General features: G+C 45.8%; 1 protein-coding gene across 1 annotated transcript; it reads right to left on the bottom strand.

The window, feature by feature from the left end:
* Nucleotides 1–2,692: 2,692 nt before the first annotated feature.
* Nucleotides 2,693–4,382, bottom strand: LOC307109115 (olfactory receptor 1f45-like). Its single transcript, XM_079787708.1, has one exon. The coding sequence runs from the start codon at nucleotides 4,180–4,182 to the stop codon at nucleotides 3,190–3,192; it is 993 nt and encodes a 330-aa protein (XP_079643834.1). The 5' UTR covers nucleotides 4,183–4,382; the 3' UTR covers nucleotides 2,693–3,189.
* Between the last annotated feature and the right edge of the window lie 9,075 nt (nucleotides 4,383–13,457).

Below are 13,457 nucleotides of genomic sequence, written 5' to 3'. Positions count from 1 at the left end.
CTTGCAAGCCTGGTCCCTCTCAACTGCCCTCCCTTGCAGGCCGGGTGCCTCCCAACTGCCCTCTCCTGCTGGCCATCTTGTGGTGGCCATCTTGTGTCCATATGGGGGCAGGATCTTTGACCACATGGGGGCAGCTATATTGTGTGTTGCAGTGATGATCAATCTGTATATTACTCTTTTATTAGATAGGATAGAGGCCTGGTGCACGGGTGGGGCCAGCTGGTTTGCCCTGAAGGGTGTCCCGGATCAGGGTGGGGTTCCCTTGGGGCGTGGGGCAGCCTGAGCGAGGGGCCTGTGGTGGTTTGCAGGCCAGCCACGCCCCCTGGCAACCCAAGGGGAGGCCCTGGTATCTGGAATTTATTTTCCTTCTACAATTGAAACTTTGTAGCCTGGAGCGGAGCCAAGCCTGCTGCTCCCTCCGGGGCGGCAGCCATTTCTGTGGCAGTTAATTTACCTTCTACAATTGAAACTTTGTAGCCTTAAGCGGGTGAGCCCGGCCAGGGTGTGCGGAAAGCTTTGCTTCCCCTGTTGCTGCCGGCAACCCTGGCCTGCTCTCTCAAGCTCCATTCTGCCGCCATTTGTTTGAATTTGTTTACCTTCTATAATTGAAACTTTGTAGCTTGAGTGGAGGCTTAGGCCTGCAACGGCTATGGAAAGCTTGCCTTGCTCTGTTACCTGGGAAACCTTGCTCACTGTGGCTGTAGCCATCTTGGATTGGGGTTAATTTGCATACTCGCCCTGATTGGCTGGTGGGCGTGGCTTATGTAGCGGAGTGATGGTTAATTTGCATATTACCATTTTATTAGAGAGGATGTTTATTAAAGGAAGACCTCCATGTTTACATCAACTTTTCTACACACCATTTTTACATGTTTGAGGTGAGATTTTGTTACTCTTATTGTGGTTTTATGTTAGAGACCCAGGGAAGTGTAAATTCTGCCCTGGCAGTCATCCCAACTCCTGGGGGCTTCCAAGGAGACAATTTAATTAAGGAACAATAGCAAACTTTGCTCCAAAGTACCACTTTGTTAGTATCTGAGTTATACCCAATAACCTCCATCATTGGGATCACTGGTAAAAAGGGAGCTGGGAAATAGTCTAGGCCTACCTTACTTCCCTCTCTCAGCTCCAGATCTGAACTGAGGACCTGTGTGTGCAGGCATTGTGTGTGTGGTTGATTGGACCCCCACTGGGGAATCCAGCCAAACACAAATAGAAGAGGACTAATCAGAGCCAGGCTGGAAGGAAGGGAGCTTCATTTCTGGATGCTGAGCTTTCAGGGCACACTGCCCTTCATAAGATAGGAGCCAGTGAACTCCCCGGGCTCAGACCAACCAGATTGGTAACTTCCTTAGAGGAGGATGGGGAGATAGAAAACGTATTGGCTAAGGTAAAATCATGGGGAGAAAGGCCTTAAGTGTTCTTTCTCCAGTGTTTGTCATTAATGTCATTGTCATTTTCATCATAATCTATAGCAGCATACTTTTATTGAGTCATTTAAAATCAAGCACTGTGATAGTCTTTTGAGGAGTTCATTAACATGAACAGGACCTTTTATAAAATTTAAAAAGGACCCACAATCCTGTTTAGAATGGAGTTGGGGTGAACATGGATCATACAAAGCAAAGTATGAAAAGGGTTGCAATGGGATTTGAATTATATGGAATTCCAGAGGAGAGAAATTCTTTTGGCTAGGAAGACTTGAGGTGGCTTCATGAAGGGCATCCTATTTTATCTGATCCAACTAGAATTTTGATAGAAATGGGCAAGATGGGCCTGCTGAATAGCATGAGTAGGAACTACTGAAAAAGTATGGGGTATTTGGCAGACTGGTAAATTTCAAATGGCCTGAAGTCAAATGGCTAGTAATTGGAGGGGCCAGGACTAGAAGCCAGTTGTTATGACTTTCTGTGTAATGTTCTTTCCAGCTCTACCTCACTTCATAGAACATAGACTATTTGACAGGAAACCAAATACAACTTCTCCAACCATAAACTTATTTTATGAGGCTTTTCCTCTTTGTCTCCTTCTCCAAGTCAACTTATGGCGAAACATATTCCTAAAGTTTATGATGGCTTATTCCCTTTATGTTTTTCATACACAGAGAATCAACTCTAACTCTAGCCTCTTTTCTCTCGTTAGCACCATGTGGGTAGCAGACCTTTCTTTCCTAAGAGAACACAGAAGTAAGGTAGTACGAGGTCTGCTTAGGTGCTCAAATAAGACAGTCACTGTAGGCATTGCTAATTTAAGTATCTCGAGCCATGGAACTCCCATCTAGCAGGGTCCAAGGCCAAGAGTGGGACACCCTTGGGGAGAATGATCATTCTGTGCCCAGAACTAGATTCAACCCAGAATGTGGGAATGTTGGCTGAAGAAGTGGGGGTGGAGTGGAGGAGTTTGGAAATTGGGATTCATAAGGGTTAAGTATTTGAGGAATGTGGGGGTGACTGAGGGTTCTCAGAGAGCACCCCTTTGGCAAAGGCATCAGCACAGGTCACAGATTTCTATGAGTTTACTTTTTCATGTGGAATGGGTGGCCTTTTCAGCCGTCTCTAGAAGGTTTCTGGATAAAGCGAATTTGCATCTCTTTATGTGGTTCTGTCTTTAGGGGAGAATTTATCTCCCTCTTGGTAGTCTGGGTTGTCTGTGCAGGGGCCAAGAAATTTTGTTTAGTTATTTAATTTTTAAAAAAAAATTTGATTTGAGAGAGAAAGAGAGTGATCAATTTTTTGTTGTTCCAGTTATTTTTTAATTGATTTTTTTTTTTAATAGAGGAAAGGAGAGGGAGAGAGAGATAGAAACATGGATGAGAATTCCAGAGGAGAGAAATTCTGGATATCCCCTACCAGGGATTGAGCCTGCAACCTGGGCATGTGCCCTGACTGGAGATTGAACCAGCAACCTTTCCGTGCATGGGACGATGCACAACAACTGAACCATACTGGCCAGGGCTTGTTTCAGTTATTGATGCAACCATTGGTTAATCCTTGTATGTGCCCTGACTGAGGACCAAATCCACAACCTTGATGTATTGGGATGACGTTCTAATCAACTGAACTACCTGGCCAGGGCCCCAAGAAATTTTGGACTAGCAAATTACTTAGGGAGCCATAGCCATGGTGACAACCCAGGATAATGAAGTCTGTGTTTCTCCTGCCCTCTGTATGTGCAGCCTGTCCCTGGGATTCATTCTCCTCTTCCCAGCACAAAGACCCTGAGGGGGAACTCAACTGTCCATAGCCCACAGGATAAAGCCTTCACACTGAACAGTTTCCTTAGAGCTCTCTTCATGTCCTTGTTTCTGAGGCAGTAAATGAAGGGGTTCAGCATGGGAGTGACCACCATATACATTATTGAAGCCAGTGAATCTTTGTCAGCTGAATGGGAAGATGAGGGGTTCAGGTAGACCCCTGTGATAGTCCCATAGAAGAGGATGACCACAGTGAGATGGGAACCACAGGTAGAAAAGGCCTTTTGTTTGCCTCTGGCAGATGGGATCTTGAGCACAGCAGACACAATGTGGACATAAGAGACGAGAATGCCAAGGAAGGGGATGAGGACGATCAAGCCTCCCACCAGCAGAATCATGAGCTGGTTGAGTTGGGTGTTGGAACAGGAGAGCTGGAGCAGGGGAACGAGGTCACAAAAGAAGTAAGGGATGACGTTGCTGGCACAGAACTCCAGTCGAGCCATGAGGAGGGTGTGTAGCAGGGAGTGGAAGTTAGCGATGAGCCAGGAGCTCCCCAGCATCAGGGCACAGGTTTGCAGGCTCATTCTAGTGGAGTAGTGCAGGGGGTGGCAGATGGCCACGTAGCGGTCATAAGCCATTGCTGTCAGGAGGAAGTTGTCCATGTTGGCAAGCAAAATGCAGAAGTAGATCTGAGTGAGGCAGCCACCATAGGAAATGAACTGAGTCTGCATCTGGATGTTCACAAGCATCTTGGGGACTGTGGCAGAGATGAAGCAGAAATCCACCAGGGAGAGGTTACTGAGGAAGAAGTACATGGGCGTGTGGAGGTGAGAGTCTGAGCCAATGGCCAGGATGATGAGCAAGTTCCCTGCTGCCCCAATCAGGTACATGACCAGGAAGAGGCCGAAGATCAGCTCCTGCCTCCCAGGCTGGCTGGAGAGCCCTAGGAGGATGAACTCAGAGGCGCTCGTGTGGTTTCCTTTCTCCATGGTCAACTGGTCCTGCGGGGAGATCCAGACCAGGCACAGGCTATAGAGAGAGTGGAAGTGCCCATGCCTCCCTCCCTCCTTCACATAGTCCCTCAACTCACAGCTGGTCACATTGTGTGTTCATTTGGTACAAACCCCACAGAAGGCTCTTCACCTTTCAAAGGAAAGTCCTATGGCTACAACAGACCCCAAAGTCAGGGTTTTAATCATTTCACCACCAAAATGCTGCTGATCCTGGGCCCCACAAAACCCTATTTCCCATCCCTCTGAAGAGAATCCTTGTGACATATGGCCAGATACACAGTGGTGGTAACAATGAGGGGTTTGCTGAGGGTGTTTTAGCCCCTTGAATTTCCATCATACTTTCTTTGATATGAGTAACTAATGTTTCAATATTAAGAAAAAAGATATGGAAATATAATTTCTTCCTAATCCTGATAAGATTACCACCTGAAGGTAATTTCTGTACAGAATTTTGGAACCACAGTGGTGCATATGTAGAACCAGAGGGTATTATCCTATATAATAAAGAGGTAATATGCAAATTGACCCTCACACCCTCACACAAGATGGCCACCCCCATGTGGTCAAAGATAGTCGCCACAAGATGGCCAGCAGGGGAGGGCAGTTGGGGGGGACCAGGCTGGCAGGGGAGGGCAGTTGGGGGTGACCAGGCTGGCAGGGAAGGGCAGTTGAGGAGGACCAGGCCTGCAGGGGAGGGCAGTTAGGGTGACTGGACTGGCAGTGGAGGGCAGTTAAGGGCGACCAGGTCGGCAGGGGAGAGCAGTTGGGGGGGACCAGGCCGACAAGGGAGGGCAGTTGGGGGCGATAGGGCTGGCAGAGGAGGGCACTTGGGGGTGACCAGGCTGGCAGGGGAGGGCAGTTGGGGGTGACCAGGCCAGCAGGGGAGGGCAGTTAGGGTGACCAGGCCAGCAGGGGAGGGCAGTTAGGGGTGACCAGGCCGACAAGGGAGGGCAGTTAGGGGTGACCAGGCCTGCAGGGGAGGGCAGTTGTGGGGGACCAGGCCTGTAGGGGAGGGCAGTTGGGGGCGACCAGGCCTGCAGGGGAGGACAGTTGGGGGGGGGGACCAGGCTGTCAGGGGAGGGCAGTTGGGGGCGACCAGGCTGGCAGGGGAGGGCAGTTGGGGGGGACCAGGCTGGCAGGGGAGGGTAGTTAGGGGTGACCAGGTCGGCAGGGGAGGGCAGTTAAGGGCGACCAGGCCGGCAGGGGAGGGCAGTTCGGGGGGGGGGGGGGGGACCAGGCCGGCAGAGGAGGGCAGTTGGGGGCGATGGGGCCAGTAGGGGAGGGCAGTTGGGGGGGGACCAGGCCAGCAGAGGAGGGCAATTGGGGGTGACCAGGCTGGCAGAGGAGGGCAGTTAGGGATGACCAGGCCTGCAGGGGAGGGTAGTTAAGGGGGACCAGGTCGGCAGGGGAGGGCAGTTAGGGGTGACCAGGCCTGCAGAGGAGGGCAGTTGGGGGGCACCAGGCCTACAGGGGAGGGCAGTTGTGGGTGACCAGGCCGACAAGGGAGGGCAGTTAGGGGTGACCAGGCCTGCAGGGGAGGGCAGTTGTGGGGGACCAGGCCTTCAGGGGAGGCAGTTGGGGGCGACCAGGCCTGCAAGGGAGGGCAGTTAGGGGTGACTGGACTGGCAGGAGAGGGCAGTTGGGGGGGGGACCAGGCTGGCAGGGGAGGGCAGTTGGGGGGGACCAGGCCCACAGGGGAGGGCAGTTTGGAGGGACCAGGTCGGCAGGGGAGGGCAGTTGGGGGGGGGGGGAACCAGGCCGGCAGAGGAGGGCAGTTGGGGGTGACCAGGCTGGCAGAGGAGGGCAGTTAGGGGTGACCAGGCCTGCAGGGGAGGGTAGTTAAGGGGGACCAGGTCGGCAGGGGAGGGCAGTTGGGGGGCACCAGGCCTGTAGGGGAGGGCAGTTGGGGGTGACCAGGCTGGCAGGGGAGGGCATTTAGGGGTGACCAGGCCTGCAGGCAAGGGCAGTTGTGGGGGACCAGGCCTGCAGGGGAGGGCAGTTATGGGGAGACCAGGCCTGTAGGGGAGGGCAGTTGTGGGGGACCAGGCCGACAGGGGAGGGTAGTTAGGGGTGACTGGACTGGCAGGGGAGGGCAGTTGGGGGGGGGACCAGGCTGGCAGGGGAGGGCAGTTGGGGGGGACCAGGCCGGCAGGGGAGAGGGCAGTTGGGGGGGACCAATTGCGTGCCAACTAGTGATGGGAAACAAGGCCTGCAGGGGAGGGCAGTTGGGGGTGACCAGGCTGACAAGGGAAGGCAGTTGGGGGTGACCAGGCCTGTAGGGGAGGACAGTTGGGGTTACCGGGCCAGTAGGGGAGGACAGTTTGGGGCGATCGGGCCGGCAGGGGAGGGCAATTGGGGGCAATCGGGCTGGCAGGGGAGCAGTTAAGTGTCAATCAGGCTGGTTGGGGAATGGTTAGGGGGTGACTAGGCTGGTAGGCAGAAGCAGTTAGAGGCCATCAGGCAGGCAGGCAAGTGAGTGGTTGGGAGCCAGCAGTCCCGGATTGTGAGAGGTACTCCCAAGGGGTCCCAGATTGGAGAGGTGCAGGCTGGGCTGAGGGACAACCCTCCCCTCCCCCAGTGCACGAATTTCATGCACCAGGCCTCTAGTTTGTATATAAACTCCTTCCTCTTGAATATTTTGTCTCCCCACCCACAGAGAGCCCAGGCTGCTCTGGCTGCCACTCGTCACTGACTCTGGGTCACCTTGATCCTGGTGATGATGCTGGGGGATGGAGTAGGTCAGAGCAAACCTAGACAGAAGAGCCTGCTGACTGAGACAGTTCAGCCAGCCCTTCTGTCTGGGCTTACCCAGGAAGGGACTCGCCTCTGGAGGGTGGGAGTTGCCCCTGTAGATAACAAAGATAAATCACAGGTATAACATTGCCCCAAGTAACAGTTGGAAGCAGGGCAACATGGGGACCCTGCTAAATTGAAGTTCAAAATAGTTCAGTGCAAGCTCAGATAAAGTTTTGTCAGGATATAATATAAATTATTTTTCACTGCTTCACAAGACATAGTGAGAATTTGGGTTCTATAAGAATATAAATCAGAAAGAGGGAGGAGAGAAAGAAAGAATTTGAGTTTGCGTGCCAACTAGTGATGGGGAACCGCTGATGGCGGAAAAGCTATGGCAGTACAGTGTTGGCCCATCTGGAAACTGGGCAGGGAGTAATAAGGGGGAAACTGTCTTAGGGGGCTGACTTTACCACACTGCCTTTTTGCTGAGGTAGAGCCTGCTTGGAGAAAAGGAACTTACCAGTGCACTTGGGGAGGGTATGGGGGAGATGGAGATTTGGGCTATGCAGCAGGTCCCAATTGAGGTCTTCGCCTGTGTTGAGAGCTATTCCTTAGCACGGGAGATAAATGACTCATTTTGAATTAATGCTTTATGATTTGATTTCTTTTTCTTTCCCCCCCGCCCCCGGCTTTTGTAATCCTCACCCAAGGATACCCTTTCATTGATTTGAGAGAGAGGAAGAGGAGAGAGAGAGAGAGAGAGAGAGAGAGAGAGAGAGAGAGAGAGAGAGAGAGAGAGAAACATTGATTGCTTCCTGTAAGCACACCAATTGGGGGGAGAGGGGGATCAAATTGCAACCAGGTATATGTACTAACCAGGAATTGAACCCACAACCTTCTTGGTGTATGGGACAATGTCCAACCAACTGAGCCACTCGGATGGGGCAACTTGATTTTTTCTTTTTAGGGATTCAAGTGTTTGGTGATACAGAGGCAGAAATCTTTGAGTAAAGGACAAATGTAAGATAGAAATATAGAAATGCAGGAGCCTAAGAGGAGGGAAATCTATTTGGTGAAAAGTAAAAATGAAGGGAAACATTTAATATGGTTGAGATCTTCATTTGATCAATTCTGACTAAGAGCTCTTTATTGGGTTATGTGAGAGAAAAGAAAACAATAAAGAACATTTTTCTCATTCCTAAGAAGCTTCTTGTCAAATGTAAAACTTTCACATAGGAAACAGCCCTTAGACCAGGGAGGTGACATTTATTGAGTATGTACTGTATGGCATAATATGGGGCTCAGCAAGTGCATTATTTAATTTAACCCTAACAACAACCTGTGTAAGATAAGAATTCTTTTTATTATATAGATGAATAAACTGAGACTGGGATGGTTTAAATAATTTCCTAAAGACATCAGGATTTGTTTCCAGGTCAGTCTGATTTCAAAGCAGTGCTCCTTCAATTTCACTTTAAGAAGTACGACTGGCCTAACTGGTGTGGCTCAGTGGTTAAGCATCGACCTATGAACCAAGAGGTTACGGTTCGATTGCCGTTCAGGGCACATGCCCAGGTTGGGGGCTCAAGGCAGCCAATCAATGATTCACTCTCATCATTGATATTTTTATCTTTCCCTGTCCCTTCCTGTGAAATCAATAAAAATATTTATACTTATAAAAAAGTACGATTGGGTAAACTTAAACTTGGAGCATCTGGGTAAATGGATCAGGGATTCCTGGAGTGGCCAATGTTGGGACAGGAGAAAGGGAATGTAGAGCAGGGATGGGGTGGAAGAGGATCATCTGTACTGAGGAGAGAGGACTTGGTTGTGTGGCTGCACATGGTTCTGAGACTGACCAAAGCTTGTGAACGGGAGCCGCAGTATGTGTAGTCCAAAAACTCAGACCCTTCATTGATTATATTCCTTTGAAACCAGGGTGACTCCATCTTCCTTTTCTTTGCAATCCTCCCACTTCCCCAGAGATATGGGAAAAGTAAATTTTCTTGTTACTATTTCTTACTTGTTAGGAAAATACTCTTCCCAAATATTCCTATTTCAAGAAAATAAAGCTAAGAGAATCTACTAACTTAAAACCAAAAAGATTTCCCCCCTAGCTTCTGGATCATTCCTGTCAACATGCAAGCATCTCCCAGTTTTCAAAAAAAACTACCCTTCACCCACATTTTCCTCTAGCTGTTAGCTCATTTCTCTACGCCCCCTTTCCACAAAAGTCCACCGGATGCAGTCAGGACTCACTCTCCAGTTCCCCTCTTTCCATTCTCTCCTGAAGTTCCCTTGTCAAGGCTGCCACTGCTAACTCTGAGGTTAGTTCTCAGGCTCCATTTTACTGAAACCAACGAGCCAGAGTTGGCATAGTTTGGCACATCCCCCATGTTCAGACACTTCCTTCACTTGGTTTTGAAGCACAGTTTTGTCTTGGCATCTCTCCTCCCTTATTGGTTACCGTATTTTCTGGCATATAAGACGACTTTTTAACCCAGGAAAATCTTCTCAAAAGTCGGGGGTCTTATACGCCGGAAAATACGGTAACCCACCCATCATTTGGCAATAACTCACTTTAATTCTAAATTGTAAATACCGTATTTTCCGGCGTATAAGACCCCCGACTTTTGAGAAGATTTTCCTGGGTTAAAAAGTCCTTATACGCCGGAAAATATGGGTACTTGCTCTCCTTGTCTTTTGCTCATTCTCATTCTTCTGATCTCTAGCTGTTGAGATACCCCATCGACTCCTTGATTTACACTCATTCCCTAAGTAGTATCATTACTCCCAAAGCTTTCAATACCATCCAAATTGCTATCTCCAGTTTGGGATTTTTCTCTTGGACCTCAAACTTATTTATGTCTAACTGCCCACGCTCCTTATCCACTGGGATGTCTAACAGGCATCTCAGACTTGTTCAAAACTGTCTCACTGGTCTCCCGGTCCTCAAACCTGCTGCTTCCTTAGTCATCCCCATCTTATTCTAATTGCTCAAGCCAAAACCTTGGCACTATCCTTAACTCTTTTAAAAAAACTGTCCTCATCCATATATTGGCAAATATTGTCATCTCTACCTATGAAATATATCCAAAATGGGACCACTTTCTCTGTGTTGACTGCTATAGTCATGGCCCCCCAAATCATTATTTACTTCCAGATTAGTGCAATAGTCTCTTAAATGGGCTCCCTGTTTATATCCTTGTCCTACCTCCAATAGTTTCTACATAGCAACCAGAGTGAACATTAAGAAATATAAGTCAGACCATGTCAATTCTCTATTCAAAATCCTCTAACGGCTTCTCATCTCACTCAGAACAAAACTCAAAGTCCTTGCCAAATTTTACGGGGCAATGCATGACTCCCACCTCTGCCCTCTCCCTGATCTCACTGCTATTGCCTCTCACTTTCTGTATGTTGATCACAATGGCCTCTTCACTGTTTCTGGAAACATCAAGCATGTTCCTACCTCTGAGCCTTTTGTTACCCATCTGCTTGGAATTCTCTTCCCTTTAGTTCATTCTGATTTCTGCTCAAATATCATCTCTGTTAAGGGTTTCCCTCTACTACCTATCTAAAATAGTACTCCTATCTCTGTCTCCCTCTTTATTTTGCCTTGTTTTTATTCTAGTCATTTATTAATACCTGTCTATCTATCTATCTATCTATCTATCTATCTATCTATCTATCTATCTATCTATCTTCTCTTTCTCTAGAATATAAGCTCATTAGAACAGGAACTTTATTTTTATGTATTACTCTATTCCCAGTTTCTAGATCTATGCCTGGACTATACGAGAAACTCATATAGTTTTTATGCCGTTGTTGTTGAATGAATGGATAACTGTTCTTAATTGTCTGTCCCCTTTTCGACCTATGTCTTTGAGATTGGGAGAAACCTTTGGGGATATTTTATATATTTGTAAGTAGCCAAAGGTACGAAAGAATTAAAGAATGTAAATATAATATGAAAAATTATCAAATAGTTTTAAAAGGGCATTTGACTCCAAGGAAGAAAATTTTCTGACTTTTCAAGAACCAATAATTAACTTAGTAATAAATTTAAAAACAAAGAAAATTATAACAATAATCTGTAAAATGGATAGAGTAATAATATCTCTTAGCAGGGTTGTTGTGAGGACTAAATGAGAAAATACCCATAATGTGCATAGAACAGTGCATTGTATATAGTAAGCACCTATTTAACGTGCCTATTATTATTATTACTATCATTTTTTTAAAATTCGTTTTTAGAGGCAAATATGATTTTAATCCAAACTAAACAAAGACAATGAAGGGAACATTTTAGACCAATTTCATTTTAGACATAAGTGCAAATGCCCCAAATAAAATATCTGCAAACTAAATACCCAACACATTAAAAGAATTAGCTATTAAACTCAAAGGACTCTATTAACTTAGTTTATCACAAACAAAATATCAACATAATGTAATTAGATCCAGATAAATTTATCATCACTTTATAGATTAAAACTCTGAAAACATTAGGTGTGTTTTTCTTAATATGATAAACTGTGTATTTAAAAATAAGAGTCAACAGCATGTTTATTGAAGACAAACTTTTTTCCTAAAAAGAAGAACAAGATATGGGTGTTCTCTGTTATCATTCCTTATTTAATATTTCACTAGAAATGCTGTTAATGGCTACCTGAAAAGAAAAAAGAAATAAAAACATAGCTGTTATGCAAAGTGTCTTATAACTAAGCTATTAAAATAAGTGAAGTCATCACTAAAAATAAGTTAGCTGGGCAAAGTTGCAGGCTATAATATCACATAAAAATCAATAAATTGCTTACTGGCATATAAAAAATAAATAACCACCCCTCAAAAAAGAAATTGAAAAGGGTGGTTTCATTGTCCTTATGATAAAATTGAATATTTGGATTTTAATTAAACTTGGAAAACATAAATATTTGTTCAAAAAAGTATAATGTATAAATAAAGGAATTGTAAGATATAAATAGATTATAATAGAAAGATTTAAATATACTCAGATGATCATGCTTTCCAATAAGGGTATAGATATGTTATTATCAGGAATAAATTAATAAATATACACTCTATACCAGTCAGTATACTAAGTATTTAAATATTAGCTTTAAAATTCTACCCCAATCTCAATAGGTAGGAAGTATTATCTAATTTACAGAGCTTTACAGGGATTACATAAATGTATATAAATGTAGGAATTTTACATTGAGGACCTTAGAGCAGGAAATAAATCAGATGGAAAAAGAAGATAATTTATTCAAAGATATTTTGTTCCTAAATTTAAAAAAGACTTAAAACAACCAAAGGTTCAAAATAATAGGGGAATATCTTTGCAACTATGATGTATCAATGCTGTGGAATACTATACAGATGTTAAAATGGAAAGAATATGTTGATTTATGGATATTTGTCTATGACACCGACTTCAAAAGCAGAACATAAGATAACATGTACATACAGACGACATCTATTCCAGAATGTTTGTACATTCACCAAGTAATATGTTAATTTGGAAGGTAATGGGAACAGTTTGAGGTTTAATTTTGCTCATTTTTTTTTCTCCTGCTAAATTGCTTACATTCAACATGATGTAAAAATTAGGCCACTGTAGGCAGTCAGCTGCTGTTCTTCTGAGCCTGTCTTAATGCCAGCAAACATACTCAGATTTCTCTGCCAAAGATAAGCATTAGATAAGGTTGGAATTGCTGGATAGGCCTCGATGGTCAGGAAGGAGGGCAGGGGCTGAGAGAAGTTGCCCAGGAATCTAATCCTGTGTGATTTTAGTAAGTCTGTACTCTGCTTTCTTGTCTGTAAAGTGAAGGGGTTGGATCACTGCATGATTTCCAAGTCCCCTACTGGTCTGTGTTTCTGCTTGTCTTTGAGAAGTAGGGGAGGAGGAGATGTCTGTAGGCTTAAATATTTTGGGGCGTTGAGAGAGGAGTGTCTCCTCCTGTACCTACATTGGCACTGACCTGTCCAGTTGGTTTGACTTCTGCCAATCCTGCCCAAGGAAACTACCTCCTCCTGAGTTGCTTCTTCTGGCTAAGAAAGGGCAGACGGCTCACAAGCCACCTACAGCCAGAGACAAAATCCTGGGCTCAATGGAAAGCAAGATGAGGAACAAGCCTGTGGGTGGAAGACAGGGTGAACAAGGAGGCTAAGGAACAGGGCTCCATTCCCCGATTGTTGGGTCAAGGAGAGGTGTGTGGGTCTCACACTTAGATTATTTGCAGGGCTATGCTGGGCCTCTAGGGAGCAATACCTAAAGGGCATTGTTAAAATAAATATGCAATAATTGCCTTGGGTCTGGTTGGGCCCAGTTCTCCTGAGCTCCAGACACATTATCTCCTTAAAGTTTTTTTACTGGAAAGTTATTGCTTTCAGTGGTTTAATTTGTTACTTTTGTCTACAGGGAAAATCTTAATATTTTCTTACTTTTAATTTGCATTCCAGGGAATTTATCTTGTTTCTTCAATCAGATCAGAACTTCAATGCTCATG

This window comes from Cnephaeus nilssonii, assembly GCF_951640355.1.
Source record: "Cnephaeus nilssonii genome assembly, chromosome: 2".
NCBI lineage: Eukaryota > Metazoa > Chordata > Mammalia > Chiroptera > Vespertilionidae > Cnephaeus > Cnephaeus nilssonii.
This window is presented reverse-complemented; position numbering and strand designations above follow the sequence as displayed.

Excerpts from the sequence above, each read along its gene's own strand:
- LOC307109115 (XM_079787708.1), bottom strand. The coding sequence starts at position 4,182 with ATGGAGAAAGGAAACCACACGAGCGCCTCTGAGTTCATCCTCCTAGGG.